This window comes from Pan paniscus, chromosome 10 (assembly GCF_029289425.2).
Source record: "Pan paniscus chromosome 10, NHGRI_mPanPan1-v2.0_pri, whole genome shotgun sequence".
In the NCBI taxonomy this organism is placed as follows: domain Eukaryota; kingdom Metazoa; phylum Chordata; class Mammalia; order Primates; family Hominidae; genus Pan; species Pan paniscus.
In genome coordinates this window covers 48,750,879-48,777,486 of record NC_073259.2, presented here as the reverse complement: position 1 = coordinate 48,777,486, position 26,608 = coordinate 48,750,879, and the positions used below count along the sequence as shown (strand labels likewise).

At 39.9% G+C, this 26,608-nt stretch overlaps 1 protein-coding gene across 4 annotated transcripts in view; it reads left to right on the top strand.

Annotated features, from left to right (window-relative positions):
* Positions 1–26,608, top strand: part of ANO6 (anoctamin 6) — a 216,179-nt gene that overhangs the window by 172,645 nt on the left and 16,926 nt on the right. For all 4 annotated transcript variants that reach the window (XM_003825754.6, XM_014347200.6, XM_008951088.6 and 1 more), the window contains 5 exons: positions 1,651–1,728; positions 13,018–13,243; positions 14,291–14,460; positions 14,658–14,755; positions 20,574–20,704. In XM_003825754.6, the coding sequence (XP_003825802.1) occupies positions 1,651–1,728; positions 13,018–13,243; positions 14,291–14,460; positions 14,658–14,755; positions 20,574–20,704 (703 nt within the window). The remainder of the gene's footprint in view (positions 1–1,650; positions 1,729–13,017; positions 13,244–14,290; positions 14,461–14,657; positions 14,756–20,573; positions 20,705–26,608) is intronic.

Below are 26,608 nucleotides of genomic sequence, written 5' to 3'. Positions count from 1 at the left end.
GTAGTGTGGCCTTTATCCTAAAGTTGGAGAAAGGATGGAGGAAGAAGGAAAGTATTTTTTGAGGTCCAACTCTGTTCAGGTACTGTGCTAGGTATTTTATGTCATTGGAAAGGTAGATTTGCTGCTGCTACCACTACTCTAAAGATAAAAAACTATATTCTGTCTGTATAAATATTCCAAAGTCCCTGAAAGATGATTTTTAAATCATCTGCATTCTTGCTTCTTTCCATCAACACAGAAAATTTTGAGCTGATTGTACTTGCAGTCATCAGCATAAGAACAGTAGGTTCTGAATACGAATAGCTCTTGGAAAGAAAATGCTTTTACCAAGAATGTCTGAAAGTGTTCCCAACTATAGGTTTTATAAATTGAATCACAGATTTACAAAATGTTGGCATTAAAAGGAACCAGAGGGAACAGTTCAACCTCTTCCTTTTACAAATGGGAAAAAACGAGGTTCAATTACCAGTAGAAAGTGACATTTGTCTTTCGCAATGTAAAAGCTTCAAATAATCCCCATTATGAATAGTTCCTGCTGTTTACTAGAGAGGACAGGGTCAAAGCATATGTTGTTGAAAGATTGTATATTCAGAAATGAAAGCCAAAACTTAAACAAAATTAGATGTTTATGAAGTCGTTTGAGCACTAAAAAATCTTATAATACCAGCAACATGGGAAAAATACTGAAAAAAAGACAATTTGGTCATTTAAACCTGCCAATTTTATAGTTAAAATTGCCAGCTTGTAAGTTAAATTTCCCTTGAAATGTTACTTGTTAAAACATTGCAAGTGTAGGTTCCTTTTTCTTTATGGTTATTCCTCGTTTCACTTTCGTTGCCCACATACCCTCCCTTTGTTTAGAGAGGCCTATAGTGTGATGGTGAAGTCTCTGATGCCAGAGTTCATGTCTGACCACAGCAACTTACTAGTTGGGTGATCTTGGACCAATTAGTTAACTTCCCGGTGCCTCAGTGACCTCATCTATAAAATGGGAATAATACAGTTGTTTCCTCATGATCGCAGCTAAGGATTGAGTTAATGTATAGAAGCTACTTAGAATAGTGCCTGGCACAGAGTTAAATACTCTGTAAGTATTTGAAGCTGTTATTAGGCTGTTCTTACAATACAGGTAAATCATGTAGAGGGTTGATTTCTACTCTTAAGAATTTAAATATATTTTTATGAACTATAAAATGGAAATCCTCTAAAAATTTATTCAAAGTTAATATATAAAGCCCAACCAAGAAACACATAGTGGATACCTAGTATTTGCAGACATCTAGGAAACTTTTTGTCCTGCCTGTGCTCTGCGCTATCATCACCGCGATTTCTAAAACCTAAGACAAGCCCAGAAGTATAGCTTTGCAGCTTGGCACCATCAGACACCCAGATTCCTGAGCTCGGGTCGTGGCCGATAAACAGTTTATTCATGCTTGCATTTTCCAAAAACTTATTAAAATGAACACTGCACATGTTTTGTGATGTGTGACTTTGAAATTGTTAACAAAAAAGTGCAATTATGAGTAAGGAGACTATGCTTGCAAACTAATTTTTTAAAATTAATTCTAAGATTTATTGGCCAGTCAGGAGAAAAATAATTTTATTACAGTAATCCCTTGATTGACTAAACTTTTTTGTTTTTGTAATTAGGAAGAAGAACGCATTCCCTTTACTGCCTGGGGAAAATGTATACGGATAACCCTCTGTGCCAGTGCTGTCTTTTTCTGGGTAATTCTATCACAAAAATGTTTTGAATGATTAAAAATGTTTTTATTATGTAACAGATTTTTTTAAAATCTAATTTTAAATGTTGAAGAAACTAAATGCTGAGCCTGGAAACTATATGGTCTCAGAGAGACAGACAGATATTTCCAGATAACTATTTTAGCCACCACATAGAGCAACTCCCAAGGTTCAAGATACCTTATCTGTTCACAGTGGTTCTTCTAGTTCTTTTCACCTCATCTGTTTAAATCAGTGATTCAGGATTTTCCAGTTTCTGGTGAAGACCATATGGAAGGCATTAAGAATTCTAAAATTTTCCAACAGCAACAATCAAAATAAAATGTTGGCCAGGGGCGGTGGCTCATGCCTATAATCCAAGCACCTTGGGAGGCCAAGGTGGGTGGATCACCTGAGGTCAGGAGTCAAGACCAGCCTGGCCAACATGATGAAACCCTGTCACTACTGAAAATACAAAAATTAGCCAGGCATGGTGTCACACACCTGTAGTCCCAGCTACTCGGGAGGCTGAGGCACGAGAATCACTTGAACCCAGGAGACGGAGGTTGCAGTGAGTGAAAATCACACCACTGCACTTGACTGGGTAACAGAGCAAGACTCCATCTCAAAAAAAAAATAAAATGTCTAGGAATACCCTTAACAAAAAGATAATAGGAACTATCAAAGAAAACATAAAAACTCTTGAAAGTTGTAAAGGATCTGAATGAATGATAATTAAATGAATGATTCTAGATAGAAACACATTTTCTGTAAAATATCAGTACTTACTAAGTTAGTTTTAGGCTTATTGATGGAATCATATTAGTGATGTAATAATTTAGTGTGAGTTTTAATGGCTCAAGAACAGCCAGATTCAAGAATAGCACATGAAGCCTAGAAATAGCCCCTGATAGCAATAAAAATGTAATATGTCAGAAAAGAGGCATTATAAATCCATCAGACAAGTGGAGATTATTCAATAAATAGTAATGGAATACTTGTTAGCTATTTGGGGGGACAATAAATGTTAAAGTCTTACTTTAAACCATATACTATAATAAATTTCAAAAACATTAAAAAAAAATTAAAGGCCAGGCATGGTGGCTCACGCCTGTAATCCCAGCACTTTGGGAGGCCAAGGCAGCAGATCACCTGAGGTCAGGAGTTCGAGATCAGCCTGGCCAACATGGCAAAACCCTGTCTTTACTAAAAATACAAAAATTAGCCAGGTGTTCACCTGTGATCTCAGCTGCTTGGGAGACTGAGGCAGGCGAATTGCTTGAGTTTAGGAGGTGGAGGTTGCAGGGAGCCGAGACTGCACCACTGCACTCCAGCCTGGGTGACAGAGTGAGACTCTGTCTCAAAAAAAAGTTAAAAAGGAAGTTGCCAAGATGGCCAAATAGGAACAGCTCCCATCTGCTGCTCCCAGCGTGATCAACACAGAAGACGGGTGATTTCTGCATTTCCAACTGAGGTACCTGGTTCATCTCATTGGGATTGGTTGGACAGTGGGTGCTGCCCACAGAGGGCGAGCTGAAGCAGGGCAGGGCATCGCCTCACCCGGGAAGCACAAGGGGTTGGGCGATTTCCCTTTCCTAGCCAAGGGAAGCCGTGACAGACTATCTGGAAGAACGGGACACCCCCTGCCCAAATACTGCACTTTTCCCAAGGTCTTAGCAACCAGCAGACAAAGTGATTCTCTACCATGCCTGGCTCAGTGGGTCCCATGCCCAAGGAGCCTTCCTCACTGCTAGCGCAGCAGTCTGGGATCAATCTGCGAGGTGGCAGCCTAGCTAGGGGAGGGGCATCCACCATTGCTGAGGCTTGAGTAGGTAAACAAAGCAGCCAGGAAGCTCAAACTGGGCAGAGCCCACCGCAGCTCAACAAGGCCTAATGCATCCAGACTCCACCTCTGTGGGCAGGGCATAGCTGAACAAAAGGCAGCAGAAACTTCTGCAGACTTAAATGTCCCTGTCTGACAGCTCTGAAGAGAGCAGTGGTTCTCCCAGCACAGCGTTTGAGCTCTGAAAACGGACAGACTGCCTCCTCAAATGGGTCCCTGACCCCCGTGTAGCCCAACTGGGAAACATCTACCACTGGGGGCCGACAGACACCTCATATAGGGTGCTACCTCTCTGGGACGAAGCTTCCAGAGGAAGGATCAGGCAGCAATATTTGCTGTTCTGCAGCCTCCGCTGGTGATACCCAGGCAAACAGGGTCTGGAGTGGAACTCCAACAGACCTGCAGCTGAGGGACCTGACTGTTAGAAGGAAAACAGACAGACAGAAAGGAATAGCATTAACATCAACAAAAAGGTCATCTACACCAAAACCCCATCTGTAGGTCACCAACATCAAAGACCAAAGGTAGATAAAACCACAAAGATGGGGAGAAACCAACAGAAAAGCTGAAAATTATAAAAATCAGAGCATCTCTTCCCCTCCAGAGGATCACAGCTCCTCGCCAGCAATGGAACAAAGCTGGACAGAGAATGACTTTGACAAGTTGGCAGAAGTAGGCTTCAGAAGGTCGGTAATAACAGACTTCTCTGAGCTAAAAGATAATGTTCTAACCCATCGCAAGGAAGCTAAAAATCTTGAAAAAACGTTAGACAAATGGCTAACTAGAATAAACAATGTAGAGAAGACCTTAAATGACCTGATGGAGCTGAAAACCATGGCACAGGAACTTTGTGTTGCATGCACAAGCTTCAGTAGCCAATTCGATCAAGTGGAAGAAAGGGTATCAGTGATTGAAGATCAAATTAATGAAATAAAGGGAGAAGACAAGGTTAGAGAAAAAAGTAAAAAGCAATGAACAAAGCCTCCAAGAAATATGGGACTATGTGAAAAGACCAAATCTATGTTTGATTGGTGTATCTGAAAGTGACAGGGAGAATGGAACCAAGTTGGAAAACACTCTGCAGGATATTATCCAGGAGAACTTCCCCAACCTAGCAAGGCAGGCCAACATTCAAATTCAGGAAATACAGAGAACACCACAAAGATACTCCTTGAGAAGAGCAACCCCAAGACACATAATTGTCAGATTCACCAAGGTTGAAATGAAGGAAAAAGTGTTAAGGGCAGCCAGAGAGAAAGGCTGAGTTACCCACAAAGGGAAGCCCATCAGACTAACAGCACATCTCTTGGCAGAAACCCTACAAGCCAGAAAAGAATGGGGGCCAATATTCAACATTCTTAAAGAAAAGAATTTTCAACCCAGAATTTCATATCCAGCCAAACTAAGCTTCATAAGTGAAGGAGAAATAAAATCCTTTACAGACAAGCAAATGCTGAGAGATTTTGTCACCACCAGGCCTGCCTTACAAGAGCTCCTGAAACAAGCACTAAACATGGAAAGGAACAACCGGTACCAGCCCCAGCAAAAACATGCCAAATTGTAAAGACCGTCGATCCTATGAAGAAACTGCTTTAATTAACAGGCAGAATAAGCAGCGAATGTCATAATGACAGGATCAAATTCACACATAACAATATTAAACTTAAACGTAAATGGGCTAAATGCCCCAATTAAAAGACACAGACTGGCAGATTGGATAAATAGTCAAGACCCATCAGTGTGCTGAATTCAGGAGACCCATCTCATGTGCAAAGACACATATAGGCTCAAAATAAAGGGATGGAGGAAGATCTACCAAGCAAATGGAAAGCAAAAAAAAGCAGGGGTTTCAATCCTAGTCTCTCATAAAGCAGACTTTAAACCAACAAAGATCAAAAGAGAGACAAAATAGGCCATTATGTAATGGTAAAGGGATCAATTCAACAAGAAGAGCTAAGAATCCTAAATATACATGCACCCAATAAAGGAGCACCCAGATTCATAAAGCAAGTCCTTAGAGACCTGCAAAGAGACTTAGACTCCCACACAATAATAATGGGAGACTTTAACACCCCACTGTCAATATTAGATCAACAAGACAGAAGGTTAACAAGGATATCCAGGACCTGAACTCAGATCTGCAACAAGCAGACCTAATGGACATCTACAGAACTCTCCACCCCAAATCAACAGAATATACATTCTTCTCAGCACCACATCACATTTATTATAAAATTGACCACATAATTGGAAGTAAAGCACTCCTCAGCAAATGTGAAAGAACAGAAATCACAACAAACTGTCTCTCAGACCACAGTGCAATCAAACTAGAACTCAGGATTAAGAAACTCATTCAAAACTGCACAACTACATGGAAACTGAACAACCTGCTCCTGAATGACTACTGGGTACGTAATGAAATGAAGGCAGAAATAAAGATGTTCTTTGAAACCAATGAGAACAAAGATGCAACATGCCAGAATCTCTGAGACACATTTAAAGCAGTGTGTAGAGGGAAATTTATAGCACTAAATGCCCACAAAGGAAAGCAGGAACGATCTAAAATCAACGGCCTCACATCATAATTAAAAGAACTAGAGAAGCAAGAGCAAACACATTCAAAAGCTAGCAGAAGGCAAGAAATAACTAAGAGCAGAACTGAAAAAGATAGAGACACAAAAAACCCTTCAAAAAATCAGTGAATCCAGGAGCTGGTTTTTTGAAAAGATCAACAAAACTGGTAGATGGCTAGCAAGACTAATAAAGAATAAAAGAGAGAAGAATCAAGTAGATGCAATAAAAAATGATAAAGGGGATATCGCCACTGATCCCATAGAAATACAAACTACCATCAGAGAATACTATAAACACCTCTATGCAAATAAACCAGAAAATCTACAAGAAATGGATAAATTCCTGGACACATACACCCTTCCAACACTAAACCAGGAAGAAGTTCAATCTCTGAATAGATCAATATAACAGGCTCTGAAATTGAGGCAATAATTAATAGCCTACCAACCAAAAAAAGTCCAGGACCAAAAGGATTCACAGCCAAATTCTACCAGAGGTACAAAGAGGAGCTGCTACCATTCCTTCTGACACCATTCCAATCAATAGAAAAAGAGGGAATCCTCCCTAACTCATTTTATGAGGCCAGCATCATCCTGATACCAAAGCCTGGCAGAGACACAACAAAAAAAGAGAATTTTAGGCCAGTATCCCTGATGAACATCGATGTGAAAATCCACAATAAAATACTGGCAAACCGAATCCAGCAGCACATCAAAAAGCTTATCCAACACGATCAAGTAGGCTTCATCCCTGGGATGCAAGGCTGGTTCAACATATGCAAATCAATAAACGTAATCTATCACATAAACAGATCCAGTGACAAAAACCACATGATTATCTCAATAGATGCAGAAAAGGCCTTTGACAAAATTCAATAGCCCTTCCTGCTAAAAACTCTCAATAAACTAGGTATTGATGGAACATATTTCAAAATAATAAGAGCTATTTATGACAAACCCACAGCCAATATCATACTGAATGCACAAAAACTGGAAGCATTCCCTTTGAAAACTGGCACAAGACAAGGATGCCCTCTCTCTCCACTCTCATTCAACATAGTGTTGGAAGTTCTGGCTAGGGCAGTCAGGCAAGAGAAAGAAATAAAGGGTATTCAATTAGGAAATGAGGAAGTCAAATTGTCCCTGTTTGCAGATGACATGATTTTATATTTAGAAAACCCCATCATCTCAGCCCCAAATCTCCTTAAGCTAATAAGCAACTTCAACAAAATATTAGGATACAAAATCAATGTGCAAAAATCACAAGCACTCCTATACACCATTAGGAGACAAACGAAGAGCCAAATCATGAGTGAACTCCCATTCACAGTTGCTACAAAGAGAATAAAATACCTAGGAATCCAACTTAAAAGGGATATGAAGGACTTCTTCAAGGAGAACTACAAACCACTGCTCAACGAAATAAAAGAGAACACAAACAAATGGAAGAATATTCCACACTCATGGATAAGAAGAATCAATATCGTGAAAATGGCCATACTGCCCAAAGTAATTTATAAATTCAGTGCCGTCCCCATCAAGCTACCAATGACTTTCTTCACAGAATTGGAAAAAACTAAAGTTCATATGGACCCAAAAAGCCTGCATTGCCAAGACAATCCTAAGCAAAAAGAAAAAAGCTGGATGCATCACGCTATCTGACTTCAAACTATACTACAAGGCTACAGTAACCAAAACAGCATGGTACTGGTACCAAAACAGAGATATAGACCAATGGAACAGAACGGAGGCCTCAGAAATAACACCACACATCTACAACCATTTGATCTTTGACAGACCTGACAAAAGCAATGGGGAAAGGATTCACTATTTAATAAATGGTGCTGGGAAAACTGGCTAGCCATATGTAGAAAGCTGAAACTGGATCCCTTCCTTACACCTTGTACAAAAATTAATTCAAGATGGATTAAAGACTTAAATGTTAGACCTAAAGCCATAAAAACCCTAGAAGAAAACCTAGGCAATACCATTCAGGACATACGCATGGGCAAGGACTTCAACACCAAAGCAATAGCAACACCAAAAGCAATAGCAACAAAAGCCAAAATAGACAAATGGGATCTAATTAAACTAAAGAGCTTCTGCACAGCAAAAGAATCTACCATCAGAGTGAATAGGCAACCTACAGAATGGGAGAAAATTTTTGCAATCTACCCATCTGACAAAGGGCTAATATCCAGAATCTACAAAGGACTCAAACAAATTTACAAGAAAACAACCCCATCAAAAAGTGGGCAAAGCATATGAACAGACACTTTTCAAAAGAAGACATCTACACAGCCAACAGACACATGAAAAAATGCTCATCATCATTGGTCATCAGAGAAATGCAAGTCAGAACCACAGTGAGATACCATCTCACACCAGTTAGAATGGTGATCATTAAAAAGTCAGGAAACAACAGGTGCTGGATAGGATGTGGAGAAATAGGAATGCTTTTACACTGTTGGGAGTGTAAATTGGTTCAACCATTGTGGAAGACTGTGTGGAGATTCCTCAAGGATGTAGAACTAGAAATACCATTTGACCCAGCAATCCCATTACTGGGTATATATCCAAAGGATTATAAATCATACTACTATGAAGAAACATGCACATATATGTTTATTGCAGCACTATTCACAATAGCAAAGACTTGGAACCAACCCAAATGTCCACCAATGATAGACTGGATTAAGAAAATGTGGCACATATACACCATGGAATACTATGCAGCCATAAAAAAGGATGAGTTCATGTCCGTTGCAGGGACATGGATGAAGCTGGAAACCATCATTCTGAGCAGACTATCACAAGGCCAGAAAACCAAACACCGCATGTTCTCACTCATAGGTGGGAATTGAACAATGAGATAACTTGGACACCGTGGGGAACACCACATAGTGGGGCCTGTTGGGCGGTGGGGGGCTAGGGGAAGCATAGCATTAGGAGAAATACCTAGTGTGAATGATGAGTTGATGGGTGCAGCAAACCAACATGGCACGTGTATACCTATGTGTCAAACCTGCACGTTGTGCACGTGTACCCTAGAACTTAAAGTATAAAAAAAAAAACTACAAATAAATTTGATGACTATATGATCTTTAGAAGTAAAAAGGTTTTCTAAACTTACTAGCAATAGAAAACGTTTCAGAGGAAAACATTTAAATATTTCCATACATCAAAAGTATCCGAAATGTAAACAAAATACCAGAAGATATATTTGTTAACAACAGGGCAAACAAGAGGTCAATACCTTTAATACGTGGAGTCCAGATCATCTAGAAGATAACACCAAAGATCTCAGTGGCTAAAGAGACAGAACATTAATGTGCAATTACAAAGGAAAAAAATATGATGACCAATAACCATTACAAAATGCCAAATCTCAATAGTGATTAAATCCACTCACATTAAAGTGAGATATGATTTTTCACCTCTTGAATGATAGGACTCAGTGTCTGTGAGGATGAAGTACAACAGTCAACTACTCCAACACAAGACTATTGTAATTCTGCACTGCTCCAGCTTCCTAGAAGGCAGCTTAGCAATTGTGTTTCAAGTCTCAAAAATATTCATATGCTTTAATCCACTAATTTAGCTCTTAGGACTTTCAATCAGGAAATATTTGAAAATGGTCAGTAAAAGTAAGATTTTTTCACATACTTATCACAACATTTATGTATATATTTATATACACACATATATACATAAACATATATATCAACCAAAATATTCTACTTCTCAACCTTCAAACAGTGGAATGTTGTATGGCCATGAGAAAGTATGGTCATGAAGATTTTTTAAGGCATATAAAAATGCTTATGGTTTATGATAGGTTTAAGGGAAGGATAAAATATGTAAAGTGGTTTTAAATATGCATACAATGCATACATAATCCTGAAGGAATTGTGCCCACATGTAGATAGTAGATAAATTTTTTCCTATTTAATGTTATTTTTGTTAGAAATCTTTGAGTTATGCTTGGCAGAAAATCGGTCTTCAGTCGGTTTAAACAACAGCAAAAGAGGGGGAGGTGGGATTTATTCTTTCCACCTATTTATTCTCTGAAACTGAAAATTCCAGGCCTGAGGTATGGCTCCAGTCAAAGCTAGATAACTGCAGACCAGATATTATCAAGGGCTGTGTTTTGTTCCTTTCATCCTGTGTCAGCTGGCCTCCTGGGCATGGTGGGTCTGGACACTTCCTTGTGGTAGCAGAATGGCTGAAGCATTTCAGATGTCACATCTTCCAAGCCAAGGGAGGTTTTTTGTTTTTTTGTTTTGTTTTTTGTTTTTTTGAGACAGGTTCTCGCTCTGTCGCCCAGGCTGAAGTGCAATGCGTGGTCTCAGCTCACTGCAACCTCCGCCTCCCGCGTTCAAGTGATTCTCCTGTCTCAGCCTCCCCAGTAGCTGGGATTACAGGCACCTGCCACCACACCCAGCTAATTTTTGTATTTTTAGTACAGTCGGGGTTTCACCATGTTGGCCAGGCTGGTCTGGAACTCCTGACCTCATGATCTGCCCGCCGCAGCCCCTCAAAGTGCCGGGGTTACAGGCGTGAGCCACCGCGCCCAGCTGAGGTCTTTTTTTTAATGGCTTTCTCTGTTGATAGGTGAAGCTTCTCTTTCCCATGGGCACTAACAGATGTCTCCTCACTTCTCAGTGGCTGTTACTGAGTTATGTGTCAATCCCTGGATCAGTTGCTGAGTCCAGTGGGATGTTACATGTTTGTCTCAAACCAATCAGGTTGTACCTCTGGAGCACATTAGGGCAATCCCACCTAAACCCCAGGGCTAAAAACAGAGGAGTTCTTTCCCCTGAAGCAAAATCTGGGTTCTCTTCTAGGATGGAGAACAGACCCAGGCTAGCAAAAGCAATCAGTGTTCACTATAAGGTACTTTCAGATTGTCCACAGTGACCTTATACTAAAGTTATGATCAGAAAAGTATTAATGTTAGAATCAGAAATAAGTTATAAACTTGAGGAAAAGAATAAAAAGCTTCCTGCCCCTATGAAGAAATATTGAAGTATGGGAAGCACCCCAAAGAAATATGGGAACTTAACAAGTTTGTAAAAGCTCTGGGATGAATTAGAATTCATTTCATAAACCACGTGGGAGGCAGTGCCATGGAGAGGTGAGTGTGTCTTCAGAATCTTAAGAGACCCCAATTCTTTTATTTACTAGTTATCTAATCTTGGACATATTGCTTAATGTCTTTGAGCCTCTCTTTTCTCATCAGTAAAAGAGAGATAATATTATACTACCTTCCTCACAAGCCTGTTATGAGATTAAACAAATATACATGTGCTAAGGTGAACAGAGAGCACTTAAAGAATGTTATCTTTATCATTAATAATAAACATTATGGAGATAATTTTTAAAAACACATAATAAACACCCTGTATGTATTGTGCTAAGAGAGGATGACTTGATTCATCTTTTTAATTTTTCTCAGCCTTATCTAATTTTTACATATACACACAAATCTTACTCATCTCACAAGTGTTGAGACTTAACTGCGAAAGGAAATAGATTACAGGAGAAATGTAATGCCTTCTCTACAAGCAGATTTCTTAAAGAGCAAGAAAAACATCTTTTTTAACACTTAACTTTGGTTGCTATAATCATAGCTAATACTTATGTAGTGCTTTTCATGTATCTGAGCTTAATATTCTGTTTTTACCTGAAGTAACTCATTGAATCCTCAACAACTCCATAGGTTAGGTGCCATAGTATTCCTAATACACAAGAGAAGATATTGAAGCCCCAGTGGAGCTTGTACTCAAATAGAGAAATCTAGCCCCAGGACCATCCTGTAATCACTCCCTTTACTGCTCTCCACAGGTGACAACTGGCCTCTGTTACTATCAACAACAAGATATGGTTTGCTTGGTCCTCAGTTTCCCTTCTCTGAAACTTTTCTGTCATCACGAGCAGTCACACACCTTGAGTGCATGGTTCTGGAGAAAGTAGATGTAGGGGAAACAGTTTAAAGATGCCTCTCCAATAGTGTCTAGTACTGTGTATCAAGTAAGGAAAATTCATGGCGCCTTTAATGTGCGTCGTTGAGTGGTGAGAAATCTGCTTACTGAGAAAGTGAAAATCTCTTACTGGGGATTATGCAGTCAAAAATACAGTGGACTAGTGGCGTGAATCTTGTGGAAATACAAGTACAAATGACTGCCAGTTTAAGGTCGTAAGATCTGAGTGTGAAAAGTGTGTGAAGCTTTTATCAGCAGAGACCTGCTGCCAGTACCAACAGTTAGCTCAGGGCACCTCTGTGCCAGCTTCACTGGCAGTGCTCAGACTCTCCCCTGCTACAGTGATTAAGACAAAAGCTAGCACCTGCTGACACTTCAATTGGTGATAGCTTTTCTGTTGCAAGGAAATGTAGCTCCCTAATGGAGTATGAGTGAGCAAAAAACATTAACTCACAACTTAAATAATTTAGTAATTGTAGAAGGGATGTTTTCTTTGGTTCTACACTCATTTTTTTCCTTCTACCAGAGTATGCTACTAGTTGTTCCATTTTTATGCTGTCTGAAGATACTCTTTTTTAAATAGACTTTTTTTAGAGCAATTTTAGGTTTACAGAAAAATTGCACATAAAATAGTTTCCAGTTCCCTCCCACCACCCCCTGCACCCAGTTTCTCCTCTAGTTAATGTTTTACATATGTGGATGCGCCTTCTTTTCACTTCCATCATTCCTTTTTCTTTTTAAAAAATTTAACATGCCAGACTTTCTACCACCGCTGGTATCACTTATGTGAGATTTACATCACTTTACACACACACCTTAAGTGTGAGTTCAGTTTTTAATAGTACAAGTGCAGTTATTGGTGAGTCTCATGCTACTATGTTTATTGTGCTTTCAGATCCTATTGATCATCGCTTCAGTTATTGGGATCATTGTCTATAGGCTCTCAGTGTTCATTGTATTTTCTGCAAAACTTCCCAAGAACATTAATGGAACAGACCCAATCCAGAAGTACCTGACTCCACAGACAGCCACGTCCATCACGGCCTCCATCATCAGCTTTATAATTATCATGATTCTGAACACCATATATGAAAAAGTGGCAATTATGATTACTAACTTCGGTAAGGTCCTACTATAGCTTAGGTAACTTCTGACATATTTTTAGAACCTGCCAAAAATAGAGACTGTTATCTTTTAGGCTTTTCAATTCCAGTAGGTTACAATTTTTAGAAATTTTCAAGTGTAAACATATTTTCTCTAGCATGTATGGAAATACATTATCTACAGCTTTGCATTAGTAAAAGGGACAAAGCAAAGACAATCATCATAACGTCCAAGCTCTCTGTAAACAGATCAGTGCTGAATAATATTTTCAATTACATTAGATCATGTACTCTATTGTTGAAAGTCAATAGTCTCTTTATTGCAAATAAGTGGAATAGGGTCATGGTTCCGGTGGCAAATATGTTCCTCGGTTGCTGAGAGGACAAGCTATCACACTGCTACGTGTCTTCCCTGTGCTGTGCTGTGCTGTTCATATTAATATAATTCTCATCAGCCCTTGATTTTATAATGTGTTTCTTCTCTCTGGCTTGTATCCCAGGCAGCTGTTTAGTGGCCAAGTTAAGTGCTTCCCACACTGCATACGTCTGAGTCGTTCCCTGAATGGCCTGCTCGGTGATCATCTAAAATGATCAAACTGATGCAAACTCCACACTAGGAGGATGACCTATTTTGTTTTTCCCAAATGCCTCTAGCAAGTTGTACCTTGGTTTGCTTGTTTTCTTCAATAGACCTACCTTATCGCAATTCAGGAAAACAAGAGAATATCATTTAGCAGGCAGTTCAAAAATAATTTTCTGTCAGTTATACCCATGGCAGTTCTTATTTGATAACACTGGACTTGTAAATTTTAAGGAACAGTTGATTTTTTTGTGGGGCAGGGGGGAACATGTGGGCTATTGTATTCCTACTGTGAGGGAGAACTCATAACAATGTGCAAACTTGGAATTAACACAGTGGCTATATTAAGGAATTCAAAACAGCTTAAATGGAAACAGTGTGAATTGTATTTTTTTAACGTGTTAACTCATGTATCAGTATTTTTTATTAGAGTCTCAAAGCTGTTCACAATTTTAAAATCTTATTTCTCTTTCTTTTAACTACAGAACTCCCAAGGACCCAGACTGATTATGAGAACAGCCTCACCATGAAGATGTTCTTATTCCAGTTTGTCAACTACTACTCTTCATGCTTCTACATAGCATTCTTTAAGGGCAAATTTGTAGGCTATCCAGGAGACCCAGTTTATTGGTTGGGAAAATACAGAAATGAAGAGGTATGAATATGTAATTGTATTATCTTGCCAATTTAAGCTGAGTTTTCTCTCAGTTGCCCAAATGAGTAGTTTTTTATTGTAAATTCCTTAGATTTATTTTTTAGCCTAAACAGAACAAATGTCAGAAAAATAGAATGCCTATATTTTAAGTTAGATCCATTGAATATTTAAATGGTATTTTCTTTTTAACCTTCTAGTGTGACCCAGGTGGCTGTCTTCTTGAACTGACAACTCAGCTGACAATAATCATGGGAGGAAAAGCAATCTGGAATAACATACAAGAAGTATTATTGCCGTGAGTGTTAAATTGTATAGCCATGGGTAAAAGGACAAGGGATAGAACAGCCCACCCACACAAATCATTTGCCTACATAGCCACATAGCCACATAGCTGCATGTCCACCTCTAAATGGATCAGAATCTGTTGTCATTAAAGGTCTCCAGACAACATAGTCCAACCAACAATGCAAATGTATCCAGGATCTAATAATTGTATTTTAAAACCTTCATTATATTTAATGTAAATCCCCATCTGCTAGAGTTTATACCTACTGGGCTATTGTTGGTGACTGACTAATCACAACCCTTTGAGCGACAGCACTGGTTAGAGCTGTGAACTGTGTATTTCCACAATTTCTTATATCCTCATATCCTTCTCCTCTCTTTCCTATATATTATGCATTTAAAAGTCAGTATGAATTCCAGTCACTATATTAAGCGCTATATATATATATATATATATATCATTTAATCTACCAAACTATCCTTATTTTTATCTCCTTTTTACTAATGAAGATCTGTGGTTTAAAGAGGTTAAATGATTTACCCAGTTTCACATTAGCATTAAGAGACTACTGTAGGATTCAAATCCAGGATCCCATGAGTACAAACTTTTAAGAATAGAGGTTCTTTCATGATCCTAAGGCACTAGGATATATAATGTTTTAAGAAATAATTGTCTAAAATAATAACCACAAAGGCTTTGACTTACTGTTGTTTTCCTAAAAAATGAGAACAACAGAATAGTTGTACTTCAAATGTTAACTAAGATTTCATTGCCCTTTACAATTTTCACTTAGGCCCCCTCCACTATCAAAGTGTAAAGTCCAACACCATCTGCAATTTCTGCAAATTTCAGGGAGCTTTTTGTTTGGGTTTTCTATTGCTGCTATAACAAATTACCCCAAGATTAATGGGATAAAAATAACATGTAATATTTTATGGTCCCGGGGGTCAGAAGTCTCACTGGACTAAAATCAAGGTGTTAGTGGGGCTGTGTTCGTTTCCAAGGGCTCTGGGGTGAATCTCTTTGCCTTTCCTAGCTTCTGGAGGCCACCATCTATGCTCCCTGCCTTGTAACCTCTTCTCCATCTTAAAGCCAGCAAAGTTTCGTGTTTGTGACTATCTTCTGTAGTCACCTCTCCCGCCTTCTGTCTTCCCCCTGTCCTCCTCCTCTCATCTCCCCCACCACCTCTTCCCTTCTTTTGTTTAGAAATAAAAAACCTCTACCTTTATAAAAAGTCTTTTATCCCACTATATAGCTTGGAATTTTTTAAAATTTATCACCCTTCTTTACAGGCTCTCGCCTCCTGCCATGTTGCCCTCTTCCCTCCATCACATACAACTTCTCTCTCCTTTCTTCTCCTACTCCTGGCTTTTTTCTCCCCAGTCACCAAGTTTCTGTTCATTCTCTTTATCGAGCAGTTAACTCACTCTGGGTTTCTGTGCCTCCTTCCAGATTTCTTTAACAGGTCTTATTCTCCATCTTCAATGGAAACTGTCAGGGTCTTTCTCTAAACAAAGATCTCTCTCCTTCCTCTTCACCCACCCAGAAAGGGATTCTGGCTTTAGCTGTGAAATTCTTTTTTTTTTTTTAATCCTACTCCGGAGAAAACAACCCTCACTTTCATTGAGCTCATATTCAGATTTTTCCAGATAAGTAAAAGTAGGTCATGCATAAATAGTACTGTGTTTCTAGATGAAAACAAATATATAAAATTGAGGAAAGTCTTAATCCATTCTGAGATTAAAAAGGGTTTTCTGAAAGAAGTAGGTTAATTATTTAACACTATGTTTCGGTAACATTGGTTTTTAGCAGCTATTTCCTAAACTGGAATTGAGAAATTCATATGAAATGAAATTTGTTCACATGAAATATTTTAAAGGATTAATTATACTATCCGTGGTTTATACTTTCACTTCAAGTAAGCTCATTGTTGAAAATTACAGTGATATGAACTTTGCCTTCAAATTTCTCCCCCTATGTTTTCTTGTTTGAAAACTGAGAATGCTGAGTGTTAGCCAAATCAGAGAGTGACTGGTGCTGCTCCTCTTTGTATAGGTGCCAGTTTTCTTAACTTTTTTATACAAAGTCCTAATTTATCAAAGATATATCAGCCAGGTGCCGTGGTTCACACCGGTAATCCCAGCACTTTGGGAGGCCAAGGTGGTCAGATCACCTGAGGTCGGGAGTTCGAGACCAGCCTGACCAACATGGAGAAACCCCATCTCTACTGAAAATACAAAATTAGCCAGACATTTGGTGCATGCCTGTAATCCCAGCTACTCAGGAGGCTGAGGCAGGAGAATTGCTTGAACCTGGAGGCGGAGGTTGCAGTGAGCCGAGATCGCACCATTGCACTCCAGCCTAGGCAACAAGAGCGAAACTCCATCTCGAAGAAAAAAAAAAGATATATCAGTTATCCTTTCTATCCAAAACTATACCCACCCCCCAAAAATAGATAGAGAAAAGCCTTATAAGTCAGCAGTTGTTTTCACATCGTGTAAGTATGTCAAGAGAAACATGGAGAAATGTTTCACCACACATCTACCCTCCTCTTCCTTCCTTCCTCTCCCGCCTTTGGGCCCATACCCCTTGACTAGGATTCTTGCAACAAGGAAAGGAGCATATCTGGCTCAGGGATCCAGGTTCCTTTTGGGACCTCCCCAGTACCTGGCATATGACAGGGACTCAGTATGAAGCAGCTGAGTGAATGAATAAGTGCCTTGTATGCTTCAGATACATCACATCAGTAAATTACAGAGTTGTCAGTGAGACCCGGAGAGCAAGCTCAGAGCCCTTTGGCCTTCCCAGCTCCACCTTAGTGTTTTGATATTTAAGGTATTCCTGGGGATTTTATTCTGTTCTTAATAAAAGGCTAGTATAATTCCTGTGTTAACTCACTCTGGAGAAATTTTTATAACAAAATGTCAGAGATAATAGAACTAAGGATCCAAAATGTCTGTAGTATCAATTGTTTGGTATTTAGTAGATAGCTATAATTTTCCTTTATATACATTTATACATGTATATTGTAACATAAATGCCTCTTCTTATATAAATAAGTATACTTATTTATATAATAAGAAAAAAGAACTGTTTTAGGAGAAAATGTCCCTTCTCAGGATAGGATTTGGAGAGAAGATGAGCTATAGGCAATCAGAGTCCTAAATATAGGTGTCCCTCACTATCCACACTTACTCTCTAGGTTCAGAAACAGTAAACTGACACATAAAATAGATTCAGATAGTGAAGGATGCTTGTATTTCAAAATTAGCAAGTGGGAATACTGTAGAACGTCCTAAACAGAAATGATGATCATCTCCAGTATGTGGATTAAATGTGATAATGGAGGTGAAGAGGAAGTGAGATGTAAAGTGCTTCTCACCATGTTTTGTACAAAATAAGGACCTAGTAAAGCATAACTTATGATGTGGCTATGACAATACACATGGTAAATTCCTATGGAAATTATTTTGTAACCCCTGCTTCTAGCCTTGGCCAGGGAAAACGTATCTGGTGTGTATATTTTTCTAAAAGTTCTGTGGGTGATTCTCATGTGAAGTCAAGATTGAGCTCCCTGCACTAGAAACACAGACCAATAGAAAACCCAAACATGAGTGGTTCAACTCAGGAAAACCAAACAAGAGGCTCAGCATCTGTAACTCAGAAATGAAAGCTAGTAAGAAAGACTTCTAAGATGACCTGATATGAGACGGAAGCGCCAGCTGACACAAGTAGTTGCCAGGACAGAAGTTTCATCCTGAATCTGAACTTTGATGTGATTTAGAGCCCAGATAGAAAAAGACCTGCTTCTCTGAGGGCATGGAAAGGATTCAGCAAGAGGCGGAGGCTAGAAGTTTGGGAGGCAAAGCAAAGTATAAACAAATAGAAACCACACCCAGTGACCTTAGAGTTAGGTGTCATGAAGGGTGATGGACATGTGTGGTCCTTGGTGCTACCTGAGTCACCCCCCCTCCCCCCCACCCCCGGAATGACTGCAAAACTGCAGATTCTGGAGCTTATCTCAGACCTTTTAGTTGGGAGCATAGGAAGCTGCACTACTGACAAGCATTCCCTGTCGTGCTTGTATGTGCTGAAGTGGGAACCACTGATCCAGGTGGCCTGGATAACTGAGCCAAGAGCGTACGTAATATAGGCCATATTTACACTTGGCCTCAGCCAGTGCAGCCTGTATTGCTCAACAGAAAATCCCATTCAGCAGGTTTTGATGTGTTAGGAAACGTGCTACATCCGTTACCTATTTTGAATCATTTAATCCTGACAGCAGCCCTGGGCAATGTAGGTTTTATCACCCCATTTTATTTTTTTACCAAAGTTAACCAGCTAAGAAATAGAGTGTGGATTCAGATTCAGGGGTGTCTGAACTCATATCCCATCCACTTTCCACAGCCTCCTGCTGCCTCTCTAACATCATCAAAAAGAAAGAAGTGGGGAAAGATTGTGAGGTCAGAGACGTCTCCTGTAGTAGAGATAATTTCCCCTGAGTAAAGCTTCAGTAGCAGTCAGTGAAAAGTGAGCCCTGAGATCAATAGCAGTGGGAAACCCAGCAGAGTGAGCCGTTTGTACTGCCTGCCTTATGCTGGCTGGGTGTGCACGTGTGCACATGTGATGGAAAGGATGAGGGTCTGCCTGGTTTTCTTGCAGTAACTGTCTTTAACCATCATGCGATGCCTTCTCATTGTCAGAGTTTGAAGTCCACACCCACATGTTTAATCAGCCAGTGTATCCAGATGTTAGATCTGTATTTGGAGTTGTTGTTATGCCTCTTCTGATGACTCCACAGGTAAACCACAAGCTGGCAGTTGCTTGAGGGGACAACAGTTCTCTATGCCACAGGTGCACACCTCATTTTACTGCCAACTCAGATTTCTTTTCCAGACAAATTGCCATAAAAAGGGGGGAAGCACTTAGCCACAAGCCTTCTGAGAGAGGGAAAAAAACATGACATAAAAAAGAGACAGTGGGTAGCTCAGCGGGGCAGTATCCAGGGGTGGACAGAGCCCTGGGACGCAGTCCAGGCTGTTTTCTCCTAGCTCTGCACTGTGACCTGGAGGAGGCGTTTCACTCCTCTGGTCCTTAAATGATTCAGCTTAAAATAGGAATTGGACCTATTTTATCTAAAGTCAGATTATGTCACTTTCCTACTTGGTGCCCTCCAATGGCTCATTTCCCTCAGAGGAAAAAAATGCCCAGTGGTCTCTTATTCCTACCCTGCGTGCTGTCTGTGAACCATGGAGACCTGCTCCTGCCTCAGGGTCTCTGTCATCACCGTTCCCTCTGCCTGGGACTTCTTCCCCCAGGTTTCCCACTCCTTTGTCTCCTTCACATCCTTATTCAACATCATTCTGAAGGAGGCCTTCACTGGCCACCTCCCTAGACACAAATGCAAGCACTCCCTGCCCTACTTAGTTTTCTCCACAGCACTTACCACCAACTCACATACTCTATCTTGTTTTCTCTGTTGATTTTCATACTGGCAAGACTATTTTGAATGATAAGGGGGAAATGAAAAAACAAACAACTGAAGTTAATCAAATAAAGGAACATGCCTTTTAAAAATTAAGCTGCCCATAGGGAAAAAGGAGAAAAAAATAGTAGCAGCTGCAGCTTTGGTAAACCCTGGTGTGTAGTCCTATTTTTCAAAATATTTTGGAATAAGGAGGCAGAAATAAAAACAAATTTAGCATGCAAACAAAAAAAATAGTTTATTGGGAAGATTACTTGTGCAGCTTTGAGACAGCAGCAAAATATTTTTATGACCTTGGCCTGATAATATTCATTCTAATTTATAAATTGTTCTTTTTGGCAGCTGGATCATGAATCTAATTGGGCGATTTCACAGAGTTTCTGGATCAGAAAAGATAACCCCACGATGGGAACAGGACTACCATCTGCAGCCTATGGGCAAACTGGGATTATTTTATGAATATCTTGAAATGAGTAAGTTGTTAGTGAAGTTTTTAGTGATATAAAACATGTTAGAGTATGTTGTGGATACCAGAAGCATCTGTTATTGAGCCATATTAACATTTAGCATATTGAAATGAAGAAGAGTATGTTTTTCTCCACTAGATAAAATTATACAATCCAGCTTTCAGATAAGGTGGTCATGTATGTCTTTGTCAATATTTATGTTGTAAAAAGCTAGAAATTTATTACTGGGCAATGAAATGGAATATTCATTGAGGTACATCTTTACCATTAATTCTTTTTGTTTGTTTTTTTTTGAGGCAGAGTCTCGCTCTGTAGCCCAGGCTGGAGTGTGGTGGTACAATCGTGGCTCACTGCAACCTCCACCTCCCAGGTTCAAGCAATTCTCCTGCCTCAGCCTCCTGAGTAGCCGGGATTACAGGCATGCACCACCACACCCAGCTTATTTTTGGACTTTTAGTACTGACAGGGTTTCACCATGTTGTCCAGGCTAGTCTCAAACTCCTGGGCTCAAATGATCCACCCACCTTAGCCTTCCAAAGTGCTGGGATTACACGCATGAGCCACTGGGCCTGGCCATCTTTACCACGAATTCTTAAAGCATTCTAATCATGTTGTCTGAGAATGAACTCAGCAACTATAATTAGATGTGATTCAGCTTGGCCTGGAGTCCGTGTAGGCACAGCTGTTGGCCGATACAGTTCTGAACTGAGTCAGTTAAGCAAGCCTGCAGGAGCATGCAGCTTCGTGGCAGGAATGGTCCCAGGATGCCCACTTTCACATCTCATGCCTGCCTTTGACAGCCTATTTCTTCTGGCCAGTGGTTTCTGCCTGGTTCCTTGAGTGACTTCATGGCTCATAACTGGCCTGAATTTGGAACCATTGTGCTGGTCTGGAATTAAGATTTAGCACAGGTCCTCTCTTTCCTAAATGCTTTGGTCCATTTTTATATTATTTGCTTGGACTCTTAATTCTTTTCAGTAGAACTTGATTTTGACCTCTCGGTTGCCTTTAAACGGAAGCATCTCAAAATAGATTTCCATAGGAAACACCACCTTTTGTATTATGCATGACACGCTTATATCTAATAGATGGCTAACAATTTACATGTTTTTTATCTGTGCCCTTTCAGCTAACCATTGCATTCAATTACAGTTTTTTTAAGCTTAGGAGAATAGAAAAAGAAACACATCATTTTTGTTGACAGGCTTTGCATTTATGCATAGGGCTTTGCATGTTGGCAAAGACACCCCTTTGTGGTTCCTGTTTACAAGTCTGCAGTTAGAAGGTGGTTTTTATTAAATCACATTCTATATATAAAATAATTGCTTTTAAAAATATACATTATACATGGAAACACATCTGCTTCCTTCAATGAGTAAAAGGTTCATCTTGTGGCTTCTTTAGTCAACAGTACTTTGCAGCAGCCCGGAGCCTGATTTGAATTTCATTTTTGCTTTGTTGTGTTTTGTGACCAGGTTTTATTAAGGGTGTAGCTGCAGTACATATGCAGAAGCTGTCCTTAGTTAGTTATTATTCTGCTGATTTTCAGAAGGACTGTAAGACAATTACCTGTTGTTCAAAAATGAGTCATAATTGTAAATATTTCTTATTGGAACTATCAACAGCATTTTTAAAAATCCTGGGGCAGAATGTCATTTATTATTTTTAAAAAGTTATTTTTCTGTAGTTGATTAGTCAAATAAATGACATCAGAAGGGAAAGTTATATGGTCATGTGCTTTGGGGAGAAGTTGATAGGACTTTTAGAGTTTCATAGGCTCTTTAAAATAGTTATCAACCAAATAATTCTGCCTCATCCTGCCCTACAAGAAAGTATAGAATAACAGCTGTTATAGACAGATTTTTAGGTTTATTAGGTTGTTTTCCTGTTATCTAAATAGTATCTAATGACTTAGAAAACTTGATTTCTGAATTTCTGGGAGTAGGCAGTCTGTCACTGTGTGGGCAACAGGAGAGTGAAATCTGTGTTTTGTCCTTCTAGTCTGTGAGAGACATAATTTCCAAGTGCCTTTTGAATTGTTTTCATTTCCCTAGAAATAAACATTGAGTGCCTTTGGTATTGGTCTCACCACCACACAGTCCCCTCCTTCCCATTTCCCCATATTCCTTAACAACACCACCATCTACCTTTTAAATTGTGGCTCTAACTGCTTAAGGGAAACATCTTCCGGAAAGCAAGCCTGGAGGCTCCACCCTTGCTTGGCCTTGCACCCAGGCTCAACTCTCTTTCCTTCTTTCCTACCTGACAAGTCCTGCTGAGCCTCAGCTGGGCCCCTGAACTTTTCAGACAGCTTTGCTGCTCTTTTCTTCTAGGTGTTAGCAGCACCTGCTGCCTGCTGTGGTGGTATACGCTCTGTGCCTGCCTCTCTCCCCATTGCACCGAGCCTGATGGAGGCAGCTACTGCGTCCTCTGCTAGAGCGCCAGTGCCTGGAACCTTGTACTCATAAACACTTAAGCAACTTGAACTTGGAGCTCCAACACACATATAAAACTGTTAGTTGATTTCACATTAACATCCCTCACCCACTTCTCACCAAGTTCTGTATGACCTGTTTGAGTGAAACGTTTTTTAATTAGTGAATTTCCCACGATCCTTTGAGATTATTGGAGTAACTCTGAGCTGTTAACCCAAATTGCTTCTCTAAGAGTGTTCCTGACTCCAAGTACACAGACACAGAACATAATAAACGTAGTTGTCTGTATTCAAACCTGGAAGCCATAAATACTGTTTTGTACTCAGTAATGTACTGCAGACACAGGTAGGTGTCCTGAGAACTTGATGAGGCCTTCCTGGTGGGCAGGTGCCATAAACAGAGTGCACTGAAGTGATGAGTGGGCCCTGTTTGTCTCTGGCACTGCCTCTTCCACCCTTGCCGTGGTACCTTGATCTCACTTTCATCTGTCTCCAAGTTAATTTTTTTAAATCTGCTAAAACAATGACCTTCATATATGATTTTCTCCATGTATTGAATATCAGCTATTCTTCAGCAGCTCCTTGTACCCCTTTCTTTTTCTTCCTTCTATGCCAAACCCACTGATGCCTCCGCTGCACTCTCCAGGACTCAGGCCTTCTTCCCTTCATGCTCTCATCTCTGCTTGGTTCGAGCCCATCACCTGCCATGAAGTCTCCTAACCTTTGCAGGATGAGCTTTCCAAAAGGGAACTAGGTAATTGGGAGGATTTGCAGTCCTCCAGCTCTTCATTTGTTCATTCATTCATTCACTCATTCATCCATTAAACATTTATTAAGCACTTGCTGTGCCAAACACTCTCAGTTGCTGGGGAAACCAGGGCACTTGGTCCCGCCCCTCACGGAGCTCAGCGCTTGGTGCATGGTTAAGGAGAATGCTAATCAGACTTCCTTGAGCAGGTGATATTTGAACTGGATTTTGAAGGGTGAGTGGAAGTTAGTTATCTAAAGTATGGTGAAGAGAATGGACATTTTGTGTGGAGAGGTGGACATATTTAAAAGTACAACAGCTTGGTCAAAGAATGGCAAGTGAACAAAGGATTCACAGGTGGGAATATCAGGTAGGCAGGGGCCATATCATGATGGGTCTGGTGTGCTTAGCCTGGGGACTTGAACTTTATTCTTAAAGAAATTAGGATCCACTGGAATATTTGCAAACAAGATAACTGCATAACATTTATGTGGAATAAGATCAATCAGGCAGCAGAATGGAAGATAATATTTTGGATGAGACTCGTGGTGGGAGGGAAGTGATTTAGGAGGCTACAGCAGGTAACCCAGACAACAAGTGATAGGTGCCTAAATAGTGGGCATAGGAGTAGAGAGAGGGAGATGGATTTGGTAAGTGTTAAAGCGGTGAATTGCATAGCAGATGAGGAATAAAATTAAGATAACTTCCAGGAGACCATATATGCAGGGCAGAACATAAGGAAGAGGAGCTGTTCTCTAGGAAATGCCTAAGTGTTGGATATTTTTAGCATGAAAACATCTGAAAGGCAATGTCCATTAGAAAGTTGGACACAACAGTCAGGAGCTCAGAGGAGCCATGGGTGAGGCCACGAGGGTGAATCAGGCATGCCTAGCAGGAATATCAAGAGAGATGGACAGAGAATTGATGATGAGGCCCGGGGGTAAAGGGACATTTGAAGAGTGAAGAGTGAGGGAGGCTCACAAAGAAAAAGAAGAGCAGAGCAGTGGGAAGAAATCTAGCAGAGTTGTGTCAACACAGAGAAGGCTTGGGAGATGATAACATTGCTTCAGAGGAATTTGGACATGATGGAAAAGGGGCATAATGGAAAATACAGAGGGAGAAGAAAGGAAGAGCCAGCACCTACACAGTCCTAATTGCTAGACCTGGGTTGGGAAGTGGAAGCAGTGCTATAGCTAGGTAGGGCTTTTTTAGTTTTTTTGTTTTTCAATATATATATTTTAAGTTTTTAAAATTAAGTAAAAAAGAAATCAAGGGGAAATAAATATTCCACAGCAGGGGGACTGTTTGGCCATGTCACATAAATCTTGGCCGTACATTTCTTATGGCCATGTTACAAGAAATCACAAAAATCAGGACTGAAAAGGAACATCAGCTTATGAACATGCAGCCACTGGCAAAGTTAGCAAGAGTAGGTCCAGTGCAGTGGTGAGGGTCTCAGCAGGATGCGGGGCTTCAGGGACTAGTTACTCTACCACTTGTTGTGAAGGTGGACACTTCCTTCAGAAAACTCAACTGTAACATGTAGAAGCAAGCAGAGAAAGCATTAGAGAGCAGTATAGGATTATGAAAAAGTTGCAGGCAAGGGTTTTTTTTTTTCCAGTGGGTGTTTTGCGTTGACTTTTTGTTGTTGTTATTCTTGGTTTCAAAAGTTGCTTATAAAATGTTTCTCACTTGAATATCAGAACAAATTATATGGGCTTTTTCTGGTGTTTTATTTTTAATATAATATTTTTAATCCATCTGGAATTTATTTTGGTGTCAAAAGTGATGGCCCCATACCAGTTTTTCCCATGACTTAGCTAGCTGTGTCAATACTTGCATCCACTGCTTCAAAGTATCACTTTATAATATATAAAAACCCATGAATATTTGCATCTCCTCTTAAAATTCACCCTGTTTAATTCATACAATCTATTCATGTACTAGTTCTAAACTGTTTCAATTACCATAGCATTATAATACACTCAATATCTCCCAGAGCTATCCCATTTTATTTTTTCAGAATGTTCCCAATACTGTCTATGCAAACATCCCTGTTCATTCTTTTACCTGTTTATATTTCTTGAAGAACTTTAGTATCACTTTTCAGCTTTTCTTTTCTTTCTTTGAAAGACAGGGTCTCGCCCTGTTGCCCAGGCTGGAGTGCAGTGGCACAATCCCGGCTCACTGCAACCTCTGCCTCCTCATCTAAAGCAATCCTCCCACCTCATCCTCCTGGGTAGCTGAGACTACAGGCTCGTACCACCATGCCCAGCTAATTTTTGTATTTTTTGTAGAGACAGGGTATGTTGCCTAGGCTGGTCTCAAACTCCTGGGCTCAAATAATCCTCCCGCCTCAGCCTCCCAAAGTGCTGGGATTACAGAGATTAGCTGCCACGCCTGGCTGACCTGTCAGCTTTTTTTCTTAAATCCATTTGGGATTATTAACAGAATTTACATTAGAATTCTAAATTATTTTGTGGAAAAAAAATTTGATATGTCCCTGAATTCAAGTTTGCCCAATCAAGAGTTTGGCACATCCTACCACTCATTCATTCATCATTATTTGTTTTTTCTTAAGTCAGTTATCATAGTGGTCTTACTTTTCTCATTAATTTATTTCTAAATAGTTTATGCTTTTGTTGTCATTATAAATGGTATCTTTTCTCTTTTGGATTTTTAACAAGGTTTACTGATAACATAATCCTAATCTCTGGCTTCTCTTGAA